This window comes from Mytilus californianus, unplaced genomic scaffold (assembly GCF_021869535.1).
Source record: "Mytilus californianus isolate M0D057914Y unplaced genomic scaffold, xbMytCali1.0.p SCAF_19, whole genome shotgun sequence".
Taxonomy (NCBI): domain Eukaryota; kingdom Metazoa; phylum Mollusca; class Bivalvia; order Mytilida; family Mytilidae; genus Mytilus; species Mytilus californianus.
The window spans coordinates 7,035,099-7,056,144 of NW_026262667.1; the positions used below are offsets into that span (position 1 = coordinate 7,035,099).

Genomic DNA, 21,046 nt, shown 5'->3' on the forward strand with positions numbered 1-21,046 from the left:
AGAATCGTTGGTAATCCATGCAATTAGTGTCTCCTCCATGAGAGTCTTGAACATTAAAACTAAATATTAAATAAACGACACTGCTAATTTTTAGTGTTTGGTACAGGTTGGCTATCACTGTACAACACAGTTTAACCATGGAAGTATTATATGTCAATATTATACTTCCATGGTTTAACATAGAACCCTATGGGAAAAACAGAGAACTATTTTTGTCAGAAAACTCTGTCAAACATCCAAATATACTATCCACCCAGATCTGTGTCCACACTTTTATAGTTTTAAAATAAAACGAAAAACGCAGAAAGGGAGAAAAATCAATATTTAAGGACAATTAATATTAAGGAGTTGATTTCCAATTAAGTTATCTTAACATATTTGTTGGTCGTATATGGCTGATCTATTTCCGCTAACATTTTCTTCAAATCTATAATACTTTTCAATAGTCAAAAATCAAGTTTATAGTTTATTTAATAGTCAAAAATCAAGTTTACAGTTTATTTATTTAATGACAATTAGTCCATTATGTATATATATGTAAATAGTTCGTCTATATATTTATAAGTTAAATGAGAAAGGGTGCCAGAGAGATAGTAAGACCAGAGACATATAATACAATTGTATTATATGTCTCTGGTAAGACGCATGAAGTAGAAAGAGAAATTAAACAAGAGATCTAAGGAGAATGAAAAAAGTGAGGAAATGCACATGGAGATAGAAAATTGATTAAGTCTATACAGATTGGAGAGGCAAAAAATCTACCAGATTGGGAAAGGGAAGAGAAAGCGGATGAAAGATGCAGTCGATATTGTTAAATACTTAAATAGATATAACATATAAATTAATGTATGAGCTTTTTCAAAATTCATTTGAATAGCCCCTATTTGTAGTATATAAGATAGGCATCCGACCCTACCTGTAATAATAAGAGGGTAATTTTTCAATTGTAAGTTAGTCCTGTCGCAATATAAGGTTTCAAAACCTAATAAGAAAGTTTTTTAGAACTATCTTTTCATTTATAGACTTTAATGATTTTGCAATTTGCTAGTCTCCTTCGATTGCAAAAAAAAAATAGATTTCCTTTTCGGTTCTTTTCTATTCTTTTTGGTCCTTTTCTGTTCTTTTCTGTAAATCGTCGCTCTTTTCTGTAAGTCGTCGGACCCATCAAAATGAGGCCAAGGAGAATGGACATATAACAGCCGAAACTTCGTAACATAAGGTATCTGTACACATGGTATGAAGCAGCCAGGTAGTCTACCTTCTGAAATATAAAGTGTTAAACAAATAGTATACGCCTCCTCTGGATTGTAATCCCTATGTCTCGCATTCTGTGGATTTTTGTCATGAATTCTACAATGTTGGAGTGTACATTGTTGAAAATGCATATAGACATTGGTAGGCGAGAGCGACACAGACACGTTAGATCATTATTTTTTTTCAAATCTAGAGAGCATTCTTCCACTGATTTAAATATTCCATACACGTTTAATGAAATAACTTGATTTATTGATTGCTTTCTTACTTAATGTTTGGTGGCAAATATTTAATGTATGTTCAGGATTAACAAATGGGTTGACTTATAACGAAGACCCATTTTCTGCTAGAATACACAGGTAAAATTTGCTCACGTGGATTTCACATGAAACTCATGTGAAAAATTTCATGCGAGATTCACCTCAAACGAGCGTATACATGAAACCAGAGACATATAATACAATTGTATTATATGTCTCTGATGAAACTCACATGAAATTTTGCATGTGAATTTCTCGTGAATTGATTGAGTTTCACATGAACCTCACGTGAAATTTTTAATACTAAATTTACGTGAACTTTACAACAACAAAAATGGTATTTTTCATGATTTTAATCAAATTGAAAATTTAGATGTTATTTGAATTACTTTATTTTAAAAATTCATGTGAGTCTCACATGAACTGATTTCACGTGAGTTACACGTTTAAGCTCGTTTGAGCTGAAACTCACGTGAATTTCACGTGAGATTTACATGAATATAGATGCAAATGAAATTGATGTGAGTGAAATTTCCCTGTGTATGGGTATTTTTTTTGCACCCAGAGCAGAGAAGCAGCAGAAACCAATGTTCAAGTCTTGAGGTGAGCACGCTACCACCGGATCACTGAGGCCGTACAAAAACTCAATCTCAAAGTCTATGTGATCCCAAGAAAGTTTTCAGTTGTCATCCATATATCCCTTTTCTGCACTCAAAGTTTCTTTTGATCTTGGCCATGTACTAGTATCCCTTATAGATTGCAATCCAAAGAAAAGTTAATTCAGTTGTCAGATAAAAACCAAAATTGACTGACTGGTCAAAAACTATTTACTTTGTTACATATGAAATGTATCAGATTTTCATGAACTTGGCGGATCAGAATAAAAAAATGCCTAACTTGACCATGTTTTTTGGAGGTATAAGAATAAAAGCTAGTAATTAGATGTTCATCTATACACCATGATTGCCAAGTTAATTTCAAATTGATCAAGTTGTTTTACAGATGACGAAAATAATATTTTGCATAATTTCCATGGAAACTATGCAGTGGTGGATCCAGAGGGGGGCGTAGAGGGCGTACGCCCCACCTTTGCTTGAACTTTTTTTTTTTTTTGTAAAATGATTTATCAGACTAGACTTCGTGAACTTTGCCATCTCCCATGTATTTAATTTTTATGCGACAATTCTTTACTTATAAAGATATTTTTCGCTCGTATTTACTGTAATATATTATTGATTATGTCAAAGTCATGTGATTCGCTACGGTGGAGTTGACCAGTACGTAGAAAAAAACGTCACTCGGTCATTTTGAAATTCAAATTACAGTAACACATTGCTTAGGCTGAGGATGACAAGCATGACGCCTTCAAAGCGACAAAGTATTGAGCAAGAACGTATTGACTTCTATTTCACATTTCCACCCAACAGAAAGTAATACTCTATTACACTCTCATGAAACAAAAAGTTCCACAGCAATATTATCATTTACCTACGAAAACATGTTTAACCCCACACGCCCCAGCCCATTAATAACATTGCTGAATAGTGATCCCCAGTCAGTAAGCTCTAGATATAGATTTAAAGTCTAAGGTACGGACCATTTGATTTGAGGGGGCAGTCTGAGATATTTTAGAGAAAAAATTCGGACCCTGATTTTTGCCTTAAACAAAAATTCTGTCCGTATCTGGATTGAAAACAATAATCTTGTCCACTTTTTTGCTATTAGAAAAAAAATATTTTCAACAGAATTATTTAGCATTAAATGAACATGGTGAATAAAAAACTGGCGTAATTTAATTTTTTTTTGGGTGGGGGGGGGGGGGGTTGCATGTGAATCCCATATCTGACCGGGATGTCTGTTTCGCCGAACTGATATACTGAATACTTCAAGGCCCGACTGCAACCTGCCTGCTGGGTGTGGCCTATATGTCTCCATGTTTCGACCGTCATTCACAACTTCATTGTCATTTCCGACTCATTCGTAGCCTTTGGTTGATTTGGAACCCCTCACTTCCCTTGTTGTTCAACCAAACATTTGGATAAAAATTGCTTGTTTGTCTTTCTTCGTGTCGGTCGTTATGTAAATTTCATTGAATAGCCGTATATCTTGTTTACAACAAGAAATCTGTGAGGTTATGCTAACTAACCATACAACAAACGAGAATTTTCCATGTCCATTTTTTACCGACAAATCCCACATCAAATATATTAATTAGTACATAGAGTTGGATCCACCCAATCATTTTATAATAGAAAATTAATGGAGAGAATACGGCACCAAAAATTTCCAACCCCTACACTTTAACTATAAAATGCATTTTACACTTATTTTATGTTTTTTAGCCAAAAAAGGTCCAAAATTTTAATACTACGCCCCCCTTTCCAAAATCCTGGATCCGCCCCTGCATGTACCACCAATGCTATCATAGTTGCATCCTGATAAATATTAAGTGAGGAGATTTAGTAGGTCTCATAATTATCAATCCTATACATTTTATAAGTAGTTTGCCTAGCTTGTAGTTACAAGGAAGATTTTTTTGATTTAGTCAATCAGAATCAAAGATTGCCTCTGACAGCATGTTTTTGATCAATTGGAAACGAAATGATGAATTTTTTGTATTTTCCATAGTTTCAATAGTAACTGTCAACATTGCCAAAGTTTTCCATGCTATCAACGTTAAAATGATTATTATTTGTTGAGGGTCTCCCAATTGAAAATCCTGTAAAGTATTTTAAAGATCGGTCTGTACCTTTCATTTCTTATACCTATACCAAACCAATAGCAACTAAATTTTCAATTACAAACACGTGTAGCAGGATCTCAATATTGACGACTTTAAGTCTTAACCTCCTAATTGCACCTGTGCTAGTTCCCCATTCATATTTAATCCGACTGGCCAGGTTATTACTGGTGACCTAAACATTGTCAATACCACTTCCCTGCGAATTCCATCAATTTGTAACACAACTTCAAATAACTGATGGATTCAGTCGAGGATTATGGCAGGCAATGGGTTAAACGCGAGAAAGAAGACGTAGATACTCTCTTTGAATTGTTTAAGGCGGTGAGGTCGTTGATACAAATCAGAATTAAAAAACCGAATGGCATACCCATACATCATAGGTCTGTTCTATGTTCCTTTAGAATTTCAACCAAAGATGAAGAACTGGATCTTCCTTCACTGTATTTGGTACCTAGACTACTGAAGTGTCCTTACAAACAACGTTATATTGCTGGGTCTTACAAGTGCTCTCAAGATGCTTGATTTCTTGATTGACAACATATTTGTTAAGTTTGGAGGACGTGTTTTTCAACAAACAATCAGCATTCCCTTTGGAACCAACTGTGCTCCTCTTCTTGCCGACATGTTCCTTTATTCATGATATAAAAAAGAAGATGTGGTATGATTGCCAATGAGACAACTCTCCACAAGAGACCAAATGACACAGAAAATAACTATAGGTCACCGTACAGCCTTCAACAATGAGCAAAGCCCATACCGCACAGTCAGTTATAAAAAGCCCCGAAATGACAATGTAAAACAATTCAAACGAGAAAACTAACGGCCTAATTTATGTACAAAAAATGAACGAAAAAAAAAAAATATGTAACACATAAACAAAAGACCACTGAATTACAGGCACATACATACAGAATGTGGCGGGGTTAAACATGTTAGCGGGACAGTGGTGTAACAGTACAACATAAGAACGAACTATAAAAATCAGTTGAAAGAGGCTTAACTCATCAGATGGATAAAAATCATATACTACAAACACAAATATGAGGCTGACTTCATACAGGAACTTCTTAGGAAGAAAGAAAAATAGTTAGCAGTTTCCTTTAACTTCACTTTCCGCCATATAGATGATCTACTCTCACTAAATAATTCAAAATTCGGTGACTATGAACGTACCTATCCCATCGAACTTGAGATTAAGGATACAACAGATACAGTTAAGTCTGCCTTATGTCTTGACTTACATCTAGAAATTGACAATGAGGGTCGGTTAAAAACAAAACTTTACGACAAAAGAGATTATCTGTGAACTTTCCATTTCTATGTAGCAGCATTTCAGCAGCGCCTGCATACAGAGTATATATCTCTAAGCTGATACGAAATTCCAGGAAATGTATTTGCTATCATAACTTCCATGCTAGAGGGTTGCTGCTCACAACGAAGCTATTAAACCATGAGTTCCTTAGTGAAGTTGAAATCATCCCTTCGTAAATTTTACGGTCGCCATCACGAGTTGGTTGACCGTTATGGAATATCTGTTTCACAGATGACGACGTAGATGTTCCAATTGTCGCAACTATAAATTGGCTATTCAGAATAAAAAATTGCCTTTGGTGGCCAGGTTTGTTGTCCTGTTCCAACCAAATGAGAATGGTTTGTAGAGGTCTGAGAACCTTCTATAAACCATTCACATATTTTAAATTAGCCATGTAGTTTCATTGAAAATGTAATTCCCAACAGTGTTTTAATGAGAACTTTGCGAGTTCAAGGCCATATATCACAAAGAATTGCTTACCAAATATTCATCATCCAACTATGTATACAGGATTTTGCAAATGCAGTGAAGCTCATATGACAAAGGTCAAAAACATGAACTCCAAACTTACGAAGCTAAACACCAAATAATCTTGGCAAGCATGTAGTTACGGAGTGACACTTTATCGTGAAAACATGACTATAGGAGCATAACAAGAATGCACACACTGAAATGTCTTGCCTTCTTTACTGATCATTGATATTATGTTGATAGTCCTAAATATAAATCTTTACTACAACTATCACATAAACTTAGCATGATCCAAGAAAATGAGGTCAAGGTCATATAAACCAAACAAGAAATATCTGTACACCTTACAATCATTTAATACACTAAATATAGTTTACCTATTGCTTATAGTTTCTAAGAAACAGACTTAACCAAGAAAACTTAAACATTGACCAATGAACCATGAAAATGACGTCAAGGTCAGATGAACTATGCCAGGCAGACATGTACAGCTTACAATTCTTCCATACAACAAATATAGTTGACCTATTGCTTATAGTTTAAGAAAAACAAACCAAAACACAAAAACACTGAGCAATGAACTGTGAAAATGAGGTCAAGGTCAAATAAAACCTTTGAGACTGACATGTACATCATAAAATATTTCCATACACCAAATATAGTTGACCTATTGCATATACACATGTAGTATTAGAAAATAGACCAAAACTCGAAAACTTAACTTTGACCACTGAACCATTAAAATGATATCAAATGACACCTGCCAGCTAGACATGTACACCTTACAATCATTCCATACACCAAATATAGTAGACCTATTGCATACAGTATAAGAAAAACAGACCAAAACTTAACTATAACCACTGAACCATGAAAATGAGGTCAAGGTCAGATGACACCTGCCAGTTGGACATGTATACCTTACAGTCCTTCCATACACCAAATATACTAGACCTATTGCTTATAGTATCTGAGATATGAACTTGACCACCAAAACTTAACCTTGTTCACTTATCCATGAAATGAGGTCGAGGTCAAGTGAAAACTGTGTGACAGGTATGAGGACCCTGCAAGGTACGCACATACCAAATATAGTTATCCTATTACTCATAATAAGAGAGAAATTAACATTACAAAAAATCTTAACTTTTTTTTCAAGTAGTCACTGAACCATGAAAATGAGGTCATGGACATGTGACAGACGGAAACTTCATAACATGAAGCATCTATATACAAATTATGAAACATCCAGGTCTTTCACCTTCTAAAATATAAAGCTTTTAAGAAGTTAGCTAACGCTGCCGCCGGATCACTATCCCTATGTCGAGCTTTCTGCGACAAAAGTCGCAGCCTCGACAAAAATCGTCATTAAAGGGCAATAACTCCAATAAGGAGTCGTTGGAAAATTTCCCCCATATGGTCTTAAATGTAGATCTTGTTTTGCTGATCATTTTTTTTCAAGTTTCTATCTATTTAATATAATTTTTAAGAAATAAGGCAAAACAAAAATTGGAAAAAATTGTCATCAAAGGGCAATAATTCTAATTATGAGTCGACTGACGATTTCAGCCATGCATACTTTTTATCTTGCTGATCAATTTTGCAACTTAAAAGTTTCCCTCCATTTATTATAGTTTTCAAGATAAAAGGCATAAATGAGAAAAAATGGTAAAATTTGTCTTTTAAGGGCAATAACTCCTATAAGAAGTTGCCCGACAGTTTTGACGTCAATGAACAATTGGAAGAGCTTAACATTCTGAACTTTTCTGCCTCGTCAGAATATTATATATTTATATATAACAGTTTTCAAAATAATAGACAAAACTTGCATTTTACCATTTTTAGCCATGTTGGCCATCTTAGTTGGTGGGCGGGGTCATCGGACACAATTTTTAAACTAGATACCCAAATAATGATTGTGGCCAAATTTGGTTAAATATGCCCCAATAGTTTCAGAGGGAAAGAGTTTGGTAAAAGTTAAATATGACGACGGACACCAAGTGATGAGAAAAGCTAACTTGGCCTTTCGGCCAGGCGAGCTAAAAACAGGATACCGGTAATAATATATATAGCCTTTTAAAGGTATTTACAATTGACAACACAGCTGAAGGTAAAGTAATATGTATGTCTGGCCTTATTTGACTTTAATAGACTATTTTCATATTACCGACTTTTGACTCCGGATTATATAATTTTTCGACAGGTTACCTTTTCTGTGGTAAGACATCCTGGTACTCGGTCAAGTAAGAGCAACCAAAATAAGTAAAATCAAACATATAATCGGTGTAATTTGAGGGGGGTAAGTTTACTGTTTTCCAATGATTAAGTCGTGTAAAGAAAATATGAAGCAGTTAATTATCCCCCAAAATTGTACAGTTTAAAAGTTTGATTTTACTTCTTTACGTTGCTCTTACTTAACTTGGTACCAGGATGCCCTACCACAGAGTAGGTAACCTGTCGAAAAAATATAAACGTCATAGTCAAAAGTTGCTTATATGAAAATAGTCTATTGCAGGCATGTAAAAATAACAACCCGAATTGTTTAGTCTCAATGTTTCTTTTCTGATTACATATGTGAATGTATTCATACCTAGAAAAATTATCACATCTATATCACATTCTACACAGATAAAAAATACATTTAATAAATTGCACATTATTCTTATACTCTGGTTCTACTGAAACCAATCATGAACACAGCCACCAGTAGGTCAACATAATTTGGATGAAATATAGATACTTGTCCAAATAGTGATATTTATGACATCAAATCATATTCATGTAAGTTACTGATAGTTATAATAACTCATAAACAAAGTACTAAATATATGAGAAAGTTTTAAATAAAGAGGCTTGAAACAATTTCATGCAAAATAAAACTTCTGAACAAATGAAAGAACCTTAGTGAGCGCGCTCACATACCCCACGTCCCCACATTGTCATTGGAGAAATAAAATAAGTGTAAGAAAAAAATTGTATCAAAAAAAAAATTGAATCATAATTTCCTGTCAATATGCACATCTACGTAGTATGTCCTTATTATCTGAAAAGGTTTCATGAAATTCTGTTGTGTGGTTTGAGAGGAGTTGTGATGACAAACTGTTGCAGTAGTACATTAAAGTAAATAAGTTAAAAGGGGCGTAACTCCTAGAAAAAGAATTGAATCTTAATTTCCTGTCAATATGCACAACTACATAGTATGTCCTTATTACCTAAAAAGGTTTCGTGAAATTCTGTCGTGTGGTTTGCGAGGAGATGCGATGACAAAAGGTTGCAGTAGTATATTGGGCAAATAAGTTCAAAGGGGCGTAACTCCTGGAAAAAAAAATTGAATCGTAATTTCCTGTCGATATGCACATCTACGTAGTATGTCCTTATAATCTGAAAAGGTTTCATGAAATTCTGTTGTGTGGTTTGAGAGGAGTTGCGATGACAAACTGTTGCAGTAGTATATTGGGCAAATAAGTTCAAAGGGGTGTAACTCCTGGAAAAAAAATTGAATCATAATTTCCTGTCAATATGCACATCTACGTAGTATGTCCTTATTATCTGAAAAGGTTTCATGAAATTCTGTTGTGTGGTTTGAGAGGAGTTGTGATGACAAACTGTTGCAGTAGTACATTAAAGTAAATAAGTTAAAAGGGGCGTAACTCCTAGAAAAAGAATTGAATCTTAATTTCCTGTCAATATGCACAACTACATAGTATGTCCTTATTACCTAAAAAGGTTTCGTGAAATTCTGTTGTGTGGTTTGCGAGGAGATGCGATGACAAAAGGTTGCAGTAGTATATTGGGCAAATAAGTTCAAAGGGGCGTAACTCCTGGAAAAAAAAATTGAATCGTAATTTCCTGTCGATATGCACATCTACGTAGTATGTCCTTATAATCTGAAAAGGTTTCATGAAATTCTGTTGTGTGGTTTGAGAGGAGTTGCGATGACAAACTGTTGCAGTAGTATATTGGGCAAATAAGTTCAAAGGGGTGTAACTCCTGGAAAAAAAATTGAATCGTAATTTCCTGTCGATATGCACAACTACATAGTATGTCCTTATTATCTCAAAAGGTTTCGAGAAATTCTGTTGTGTGGTTTGAGAGGAGTTGCGATGACAAGAAACAGGACTGACGGACGGGTCAAAAACATTATACCCTCCGCAACTCGTTGCATGGGACATAATAAGAACAGTTATACAGTGGAGAAATTTTTTTTATCTCCCTTCTAAATAAAATTCTTTTGTCTATTAAATGTACATAATTACAATACATGTAGCAAGGATGCTTTCAACTACAAGTTAATAAGCAAAATTTCTAGTTAATAGAAAAAAAAAATCTATATCAATCTGATAATATTTTTTAAAAATAAAAAATGCATATCACATCCTTGTGACGACAAATATGCTTGACTTGGACTTATCACTGACATCATTAATAATTCATTATTCTTCATTTTTTCTCTCTGTGATGAAAAAAAAAATGTTTATACAACCTATAAAATGATTATCATATTTTCTTTATATTGATTTCAGTGTTCTCTCTAGGTATAACTGCTCAACAATATCATTGTGTATTGTATATTGTAAAATACTAGCGGCTTTACACAAAACGAAGCCTGTTTGAACTACTCTGCTGTATATGCATGTGCCCACTTTACTAAAAGCTTCATATTGTGACTCACAGCTGATATTTCACAGCATCATTTAATATGCAGAGAACCTGATAATGAGTAAGTTCAAAGCTAGAATAGAGAATTCATGAAAAAATAACTGAAAAAAAACCCTCAACTAATGATATATTGCAACAATCATATGACAATAAACACTTTCAAAATGAATTTACTAAAGCAAACACATTGTACAATGGGATGATATTCAGACAAAAATACATTTAACACAAAAAATCTATCAAACCGTATATATGCATGTATGTGCTGTGATGATTGATTGATTGTGCTTGCATAACGTGCAGTAATGAAGATAATTGTTATTATTGTTGTAATTTATTGTAAAAAAATATTTTCAACCAAAAAGGATTTCTGTAAAATTGACCAGATGTTATTTAAATTGTTATATTTACACAGTAACACATAGACCATTTCAGTCTAATAATAGACAGCCTAATGTTTTCACTTAAAAGTATAGAAAAAATATGCTTGTCAACTTGAATATGATTACACTTTTGAGACCAGGCAATAACATCTCAGGTAGATTAACTGTATACTGCCATCTTGGATTGTAAAATAGCAGTACATAATCAGTCTAGTTCTTTGCTTTAATCTGCAAATATTTAAACAGATTGGCTATTAATGTGTAAGACTGTTCGTTTAAGTGAATCATCGGTATGTATTTCCTCAGATAGAAGTTTCTTATACTTTGCCAAAACCTATTTTCTCATATTTTATTTCAAAATTCTATCACATATTTTTCTTTTTATTCACAAAAATTGTTTTTTCATGATTAATCTATGTAAAATTGAGAAATTTATGACAACTTGTAGCTTGAAAAATAGCACAGTAACCCATATGCATACTTTTGATTATATTTTTGAAAAAAGTATGGCAAAATCTACAGTTTGGCAAAGTATAAGAAAATTCTATCTGAGGAAATACATGATTATCCACAAAAACTAGAGGCTCTCAAGAGCCTGTGTCGCTCACCTGTATTTACCGATGCTTTGGAAATCATGTAAAATAAGGTTAAAATCATAATTAATAGTATTAGATATTAGATATTATAATGATATCTAAGATAATAACAAAAAACTGCAAAATTTTTGTAAAATTACTAACTCAGGGGCAGCAACCCAACAACGGGTTGTCGGATTTGTCTGAAAATTTCAGGGCAGATAAATCTAAATCTGATGAACATTTTTGCCACCTGTCAGATTTGCTCTAAATGCTTTAGTTTCAGAGATATAAACCAAAAACTGCATTTTACCCCTTATGTTCTATTTTTAACCAAGTCGGCCATGATGGTTGGAAGGCGGGGTCATCGGACAAATTTTTTAAACTAGATACCCTAATAATGATTATGGCCAAGTATGGTTAAATTTGTCTCTGTAGTTTCAGAGAAGAAGATTTTTGTAAAAGATTACAAAAATTTACAAAAAATTGTTAAAAATTGACTATTAAGGGCAATAACTCCTAAAGGGGTCGACTGACAATTTTGGTCATAACAACTTATTTGTAGATCTTACTTTGCTGAACATTATTGCTGTTTACAGTTTATCTCTATCTATAATAATATTCAAGATAATAACCAAAAACTGCAAAATTTCCGTAAAATTACCAATTCAGGGGCAGCAACCCAACTACAGGTTGTCAGATTTGACTGAAAATTTCAGGGCAGATAGATCTTGACCTGATAATCAGTTTTACCCCACGTCAGATTTACTCTAAATGCTTTGATTTTAGAGATATAAGCCAAAATCTACATTTTACCCCTATGTTCTATTTTTAGCCATGGTGGCCATCTTGGTTGGTTGGCGTGGTAATCGGACACATTTTTGAAACTAGATACCCTAATGATGATTGTGGCCAAGTTTGGTTAAATTTGGCCCAGTGGTTTCAGAGGAGAAGATTTTTGTACAAAGCTAACGACGACAGACCATGAAGACGACAACGGACGACAGACGCCAAGTGATGAGAAAAGCTCACTTGGCCCTTCAGGCCAGGTGAGCTATAAAAGCAATTTTAAAACAATCAGACTTCTCTATTTCAAATTCCAGAATATAATATATATATTATTAATACAGCAAAAAGAAAAAATATAGTACATGTATAATCTATATTTAAGTATAAACTAATCTACTATAAATAAATACAATTTCAAACATTAACAACAGTATGGTATACATTTCGTGTACAAAGCGATACATATATGTACATATTCCAGTATTACAAATGGTTGCAAACAATGTTTACCAATGATTATTCATCAAAATGTGAAAACAGCTTATTCCCTGGTATTGATCTTAATTCATTGCTATTGCAAAAGTGACTGTGCTCTCTTACAGCATTACTTTTGTATATTAAATTGGAGATTATAATTTGTCATACATTACAATGTACAATTCACAGCATTGAGTATTTTGGCATTAGTAAAAAGAGCTCACTGTTATCATTTAGATATTTGGCTTCTAGTGGTTTGTCGCTAAAGTCAATAAACAACTGTTTAAGTACATGTAAAAAGAGTTGGTGTCTTAGAAAAATATTAATTAAACAGGAATTGTTCAAATTTACTCGAAAGTGTTTGATGCTGGTTAAAATATGTTTGTGACATTTTCTTTGCTGGTTACAAGTGACATACATGTAGATTCTACCACTGCATCGAGTCAGATACAATATTTCTCCACTCAAGACAGTTAAATTTTCAAATTTAAAATGTGAGGCGAGAGAAGCGTTTTAAATATAAAAAAGTTAACAGTTGACAGTGGAGAAATATTATATTGCATGAGATTTGGTCGTAGACTAAGTTTTCTAATCCGACTATTAAATGATTTTCAGACAATATGCAGACACATTAAATCCTAAAAAATAATAACAGGTCAGGAAAATGATAAGTCAGCTCAGAAAAAGAGAAAAGTAGCCATAGTAGTTACTTATATTCCTGTATTAATACATAGATATAAGAAGATGTGGTATGAGTGCCAATGATACAACTCTCCATCCAAGTCAAAATTTATAAAAGTAAACCAATATAGGTCACAGTACGGTCTTCAACATGGAGCCTTGGCTCACACCGAACAGTAAGCTATAAAGGGCCCCAAAAATTACTAGTGTAAAACCATTCAAACAGGAAAACCAACGGTCTAATCTATATAAAAAACGAGAAACACTTATGAACCACATCAACAAACGACAACTACTGAACATCAGTTAATAGTCGGATTAGAAAACTTAGTCTACGACCAAATCTCATGCAATATGTACATTAAATTGCTGACCAATAGCATTGTTATTAAGCAAATTCTAAAATAAATATTCTGAATCAACATGTACAGTATAAACATGAACTGAGTAAAGGATTATAACAATATCATAATTTTTATAACCTTTTGTTGTTTTTATCACAAAGCATGACAAAATCTTAGTACCTGTTAAAGTAAAGTGTATTACTGTATATAATACAAGCTGATTGGAAACTATTCACAGGTTTCCCTGTCTCTATGTTTGCTATTGAACTGCTATATCCAAATCATATTAAAATGAAGGGACAGAACATGAAATAATTAATCAAATTTGTGCGTTCTTAATAGACCCAACAAGTCATACAAAAAGAAAATTATCAAAATTTAAAAAAACAAGAATGTGTCCATAGTACTTGCACTATCATTTTTGTATGTTCAGTGGACCATGAAATTGGGGTCAAAAATCTAATTTGGCATTAAAATTAGAAAGATCATATCATAAGGAACATGTATGTGTACTAAGTTTCAAGTTGATTGGACTTCAACTTCATCAAAAACTACCTTGACCAAAAACTTTAACCTGAAGCAGGACAGACGAACGAACACACAGACCGAAAACATAATGCCCCTCTACTATTGTAGGTGGGGCATAAAAACCTTTCCATAGCATAGTAAACTTAAGATGGATTGTAAAAGAATCTTACAATTACTGCAAAGAAATGAAAGTCATCTGTTAATTTTATAGCTAAGATACAATGACAGAGGGTGTAACATTGGAGAGAGAGAGAGAGAGAAAAACACTCAAATTTCTATTAAAGTCACAATTTGTCAAAATGTTTCTTCCCCTTACACATTCCTTGTTGGGTAACAAACCTCAAAATATTAATTCATGGTTTTTTAAGATATGATACTACTACAAACAATTTTCAGGGCTTACAATTACATGTCTATATGTACATTTTGTACATGCATGTACATACATACATTGCACATAGATTTGCAGAGCAACTTACATCAGCACGAGACTGTACATGTGTATGTTCATTTTATGAGTGACCTGAGCCAAATTCAATTTTAAATTTTTGTAAATATCTTAAGCTTTCAAAATTAAACAAGAATATTTTGTAATACATGTACGATGAAGGCCATATATTCTTTAAATTAGACAAAACATGATGGCAATGATCGATGACAAGCTACATGTATAAGTATGAGACTTATGAAGCTAAATTGTGACATCAAGATGTATATGCATGTATAAGGAAAACAAATTATCTCGACCCTTGGTGGAGATGAACATTTTTATCACGTTTGTAAGAACAACAAACCCATTTAAGTTTACATATACATGTAATGTTTAGTCAATTTGATTCTCTATCAATACTTCCGTTGCTTGTTCTGTAATCTAGAGTTCTTACTCCTCTTCTGTGAAGAGAATGGTATATCTTCTACCCATTCTTCATCTTCATCGTCACTTTCATCATACATGTACCATGATGTGTTTTCTGAACTTTCCATGAATGGCACTAAGAGGTCTTTAGGTTCAATACTCAATGGTTTAATCTTAGGAAACTGACGTTTGACTTGACCTGCAGTGGGTCTTGCAAGTGCTTGTTTGATTTCTGGATACTTATCCATTCTAAATTTTGCTGGCTCTTGAAATTTCACCTTTTTTTTATGTGTGTCGTGTGAAACTTTCTGTACTGCCATCTGCAAGGTTTTTTGGAACTGCGCCCTGGCAAATTTTAATCTCTCTTGTGATGGCCAAACAACTGGCTGCTGGTTCTCTTTTGGTTGAATTGGTACAAATTCGGTTCTTTGCCTACGCTGTGTTTGATTATTTTCAGTCTTAACCTTTCCCAAGATATTTTGTTGTATATACAGATCTATTTCTGCATCAGTGTCCACGTTTCCTTGCATATTTGGGTCAGTCATTGTTAATCTTCGCTTTGAATTAGACATTTTAAGCATTCCTTTTAACTCTGGTTTCATAGGTGTAGTGGACAATTGTTTTGCATCAAAACTGTTTGGGCTTTCATTGCTAAAACCTGGGAGCTCATTATCAAACTGTCGTTTCATCAATTTTCCTTTTGGTGACTTCATCATTTTATTAACAAATGCTTTTCCTTTTGGTGAGCGTATCATTTCATTCATGGCAGCCTTTCCCTTGGGAGACTTCAAAATGTCAGACAACATGCGATCATCTATATCCATGTTGAACAAGTTTTCTTCAAAATTAGAAAAAAAATCCTTTTCCCATTCTTCTGAAATACTGATGTCAGTCATTTCTGACATTATTGACTCATTTTTTATTTTTGCCGGAGATAAAGGCATTTTTAATGGACTTATCTGTAACACTCCTGTTGATAATAGTGTTGGATCTTTATTCATTTTGTCAGCTAGAGGAGAGAAAATACCACTGTCTAAAGTGTCATTGCTGATTCTGGTCTTTGATATTGATCTCTCAGCTGAAGGTGTTGAACTTCTAGCACTGTTGGATATATTGACAAACATTCTGTAAGTGTAATATACATGTTACAAATGATTAAAAAAAACACATTTCATATGTCTATTTTTTATCAAAGCAATAACTGTATAAAGCTTAATGGTTTTTATTTTTTTTGTTGGTGAAATTATTTTCAAAGGAGTGAGGTGGTGACTGGTGTACTATTCAATGTTTGAGCAAATTACTGACAGCCTGTTATTCTTTTTGTCCATTATGTAATGGCCGCTATTTCTACTTGATTTGGAATAAGTTCGATAACAGTAGACTGTAGAATAAGCTAAACAATAGACCTGATACACATATGGATGTAAACCGACTGTAAAAATGTAAACAAAACACTTTTTTTTTTCGCTCAGACTCTCAGTCTCACATATTAAAATGCATTATAATGCGATCGTGCTCACTTTATATAACATGACAAACAGAATCCATGTTAGTATTAGCAAACAACTTTATCGTAAATATACCTTATTAATGTTTGGTCTTTATTATTTCATTTGACAGCAGTTCATTTCACTTCCAACTTGGCGCCATCGACCTCGTTTTGATAAATTTCTTCGGGAGATTCCGGTACGGCTCGGTTCCTTTCCAAGTCGGGCCATAACATACTCGGACTCGTTCCACACAAACCCAGCCTTCATAAATTTTGTCCATTGCAAATCGGACATTAACAAAATCTGACCACTAATTCCACTAAAGTTGAAAAAAACAACTGCAACTCAGTGGTTGTCATTGGTCGCTGTCTGTCCTGTTAGTCTTTTTTCCTTGTTTTAGCATAAATTAGGTCGTTGGTTTTTAGCACTAGTCCGAGTTTGTTGTAGGGCGAGTTTGTTTAGATCCGAGACTTCTCCAAGGTAAACAACATGGTGATTTTCCCCTGAATTATACACAATACAGTATTTACCTTTCTAAACAGTTCTTTGCAGTATCAATCATTGATTTTATTTGCTGTCTATGAGATTTTTTCAAGGATAAAGCTCTTTTTTTAATTTTTATTTCACAAGTATTTTAATTTTCTATTTTTTTTTATTTTCTATGCTTTCATTTTCATTTTTTGGGTTGTTTAATTATTAAGTGTGATTTAACATGTTCATGAAGCAAAGATAAGCTCCTCCTGTTCTAACATTTCGAACTAGGAACCTGTGCAAATTAAAAATATAACATAAAACGTAATTACAAACCAAAAGCTAATCTATAATCCAATTTTGAGTCCTGTTTTTGTATGAAAGAATTACACCCAATCAACCAGTATCGGGTCCGTTCGCGCCCAATACACGTTCGCGCCCAATACACGTTCGCACCCTACATGTTCACACCCCACACGTTCGCCCCCTGGGTCCGTTCGCACCTTTTTTTTAATTCAAAAACCTGATAAATTATTAGATGTTTTTTAGATGTTTATATCAAAATATTTTTATTTTCATAAATAAAAATTCGAGAATTTTTAAATGAAATATTGTTTAGATTGATTTGATGATTAATTATTATATGTTAATTATGTATGATTACTGTTAATATGGTGTTTACATGGCTAAACTTGGTGTTATTGTTATGTGTTTGAAAATTGTGATTGTTGTTTTAACTAGCTTTGATGTAAATTCTGCATGTAGTTAGCATGTATTTAGCTTGGTATGAGTAAAAACAATGGAAGATTCAAAATGTTATTGTAGTTGAGTTCAGTAATAGCGGTTTGGTATCTTAACATTAAAAAAATTTTCAACATAAAAAACCTTTAGAAAGTCACTTTATTTTGAAACAATGAACAAAAAAAATATTTATAGCAATACACTACCAAAAAAACGATGGAAAAATTATTTAATACAAAACCAATAAAAAGGGTTCGAACGTGTAGGGTGCGAACTGACCCGGGGTGCGAACGTGAAAGGGGGCAAAAGTGAATGGGAGAGAACGTGTTTTTGGGCGAATGGACCCGGATTCCAATCGACCCGAGGTCATAATTGATATTTGTATTCGATAAAAAGCTGCTAAGAGCTTAAGTTTGTTTTTGAAAGATTCACCATATCAAATAAAACTTTCGTTTTTGTATTATATTCATATTAATTTCTGAAATATTTTTACTATCTATTGCTGTTTTCCCTATATCATGATCGTCCACATACCCAACAAAACTGTTTGCCTATGTCTGTTCATCTGTAAACATGTTCACTCCATGTCAGTTCACCCACATAATTATTATATTCATTCGTTTTGTTGTATAAACATGATAAATGTTTCTCGAGATGATATGAATATATATAAAAAGGGTTAAAGTTAAAAATTTTGAGAAGCCTGATGTTGAAGATGTTAGCATATTTTTTGGATCATAATTTTAGTTGTCACTAAAATCACAAAATAATGCTTGCTGTCGAGATCGAATCTCTGTCACATGAAATACACATGTACTAGCTAGCTGTTACAGTACCATATTTTATGTGTGAATGTGGTGATTCCATATTAGATCCCCAAATGTTCGTTTATTCCCGTATTTATGAAATCACACAAGATCAATATTAAAGGAGCCAGACTGTTATAATAGATTTACTTTTTTGTTTTACACTCCATGCATTCACTGTTTTACTATTAAGCCAACTCTAGAGTTTAATTTGCAATGTGTTTACTTCAAAATTAAATCACAGAAATTAAAGCTAGTTGTTACTTATAACAGATTGTATTAGACCCAGGTTATTATAATAGTCATGGAGATTGAACACATAATAATAATACCGAATTGGCATTGTATATGTAGATCAATCAACAGCCTTTAATGATTAAAATTATTATAACCAAACCAAACAGTTTTTGACTAATAAATTATCAATTATCAATAATTTGAATTAATTTTACAAAAATATTTCAGTTTTCCCTATACATTTGCCTTTTATTTACATCAATTACTGAAATATATGAATATATAAAACCAAATACCATGGAATAATAAATATAATTTATATATTAATGTGGGCGAAAAGACTAAGTGGGTAAATGAACCCTGGGCGACCGGAACCAAGTTTTGAATGTGTTGTGATACCCTTTGTAAAAGGTTCAAGATGATCTTTTTAATGGGTATTATCCCCATTTATTGGTATTAAACACATAATCAGGTATTCATTTTCAATGATAAGCATTTTTAATTCTGGCTGGCAGGAATTTGGATGTTATGGTGAAAATGATGATGCAAAAGGCTACATTTTCCCATTAAACACATCATGATAGAAATATCAGGACAAATGTTTATGAAGACAATTAACTTTTACTCTATTCTCAAAATAGGGGAATTCGAATAATATCCAAATTATGAGGATCTTCCCCAATCTAATAAATTACATTATTTCAGGTAAAGGTCCATTGCTGACCCCTCAACTTCCTCATCACCTATGCATGTAGAGAGTACACATAAATTGATGCTTTAAATTTATCTGTGTATCAAGGGTAACATAATTTGTTGATGTTACAATGATGTTAAACAATAACAAATGTCTTATTTTGATTTTTAAGACTGTATATTGCATTCTTGGATTCTGTCTCTCTTCACTTGAGATTTTATCAAGTTTGCAATGCTAGACATCATACCACAATCAGGTTTTAAATGTGGTATCAAATTTTTTCTGTTGTGACATCACAATTTTACAGAACCTGTGTGATTTCCTGTGATGGCAGACAGATAGTAACATTGTGGTTAAGGGTTGTTGTCTCATTCATATCTTTATATTGATAACATTTGTTACATGCTGGAGTTGAATTTACAGTACTAAGAAAACCATAAAAATTTTGGATGTTTTTTGGCTTTTCTAAACTATTTCAATTTTTATTAGTAAATATGTGTGATGATGTAAATTTTCAGGTAAGTGTGTATTAGTTGTTGACTATATATATATATGTAAGACTCTAAAGTGCGATGGTCACGCTAAAGTGCGATGGTCTACGCTAAAGTGCGATGGTGTCTCACGCTAAAGTGCGATAGTTGTTTGTTTGCTAAAGTACGGTGGTATATCAAGCTAAAGTGCGATGGACCAATAGGGTAAGGTTCGAGGTCTTTAAAAACGTTAAAGAACATAAGATGTAAAAATAGTCCTTTTGCAAAATCTAGTATTCTAAGGTATACCATATGTGATAGGCATTATAATCTACTGGTATGCTGAAGTGATTGTTTCTAAATTTAGAAGACCGACCACGTAATAATTTCTAAAAAGGTAATTTAGGTGTCACAAAATACTATATTTCTTGTAAGTGAATTTTTAACAATTCAGGCGTATTAAAATTTGATAATTGGCGTAGCTTGCCATTCACACAGTCTATCACTAATGGGAACACCTCCCCTTACAGTCGTCATTGTAAATTACAAATACAAAATTCGATTATTGTCGGCATTTGTAGCATTTATTTGTTTAAACTTTAATCTAAATGAGAGAAAAAGGCGATGTTCGCCGAGTTTTCTCCTTTTTTGTAGCGACTAAGCATACATGTTATATTTTCCTATAATGTACAGACTAATATTTTAGCAGACAATTTATAATTTACACATGCAAACATGTACCTTTATTTTACCGATGTTACTTTTTAAAGCGACAATATTTAAACGGGGACCGCAAAGTAAACTG

The 21,046-nt window shown here is 33.1% G+C and overlaps 2 protein-coding genes across 3 annotated transcripts in view; one reads left to right on the forward strand and one right to left on the reverse strand.

The window, feature by feature from the left end:
- Nucleotides 1-14,536: 14,536 nt before the first annotated feature.
- Nucleotides 14,537-16,976, reverse strand: LOC127727184 (uncharacterized). Its single transcript, XM_052234628.1, has 2 exons — nucleotides 16,916-16,976; nucleotides 14,537-16,457 (listed from the first exon to the last, which is right to left on the reverse strand). The coding sequence occupies exon 2, from the start codon at nucleotides 16,454-16,456 to the stop codon at nucleotides 15,320-15,322; it is 1,137 nt and encodes a 378-aa protein (XP_052090588.1). The 5' UTR covers nucleotide 16,457; nucleotides 16,916-16,976; the 3' UTR covers nucleotides 14,537-15,319.
- Nucleotides 16,977-17,280: 304 nt separating this feature from the next.
- LOC127727183 (synaptotagmin-11-like) overlaps nucleotides 17,281-21,046 on the forward strand; it is a 41,272-nt gene continuing 37,506 nt past the window's right edge. Inside the window, exon 1 of one of the 2 annotated variants that reach the window (XM_052234626.1) lies at nucleotides 17,281-17,302. The gene's annotated coding sequence lies outside the window, so the exon portion shown is untranslated. Of the gene's footprint in view, nucleotides 17,303-19,517; nucleotides 19,550-21,046 lie in introns of those variants that run through there. The other variant, XM_052234625.1, reaches the window with a different exon arrangement.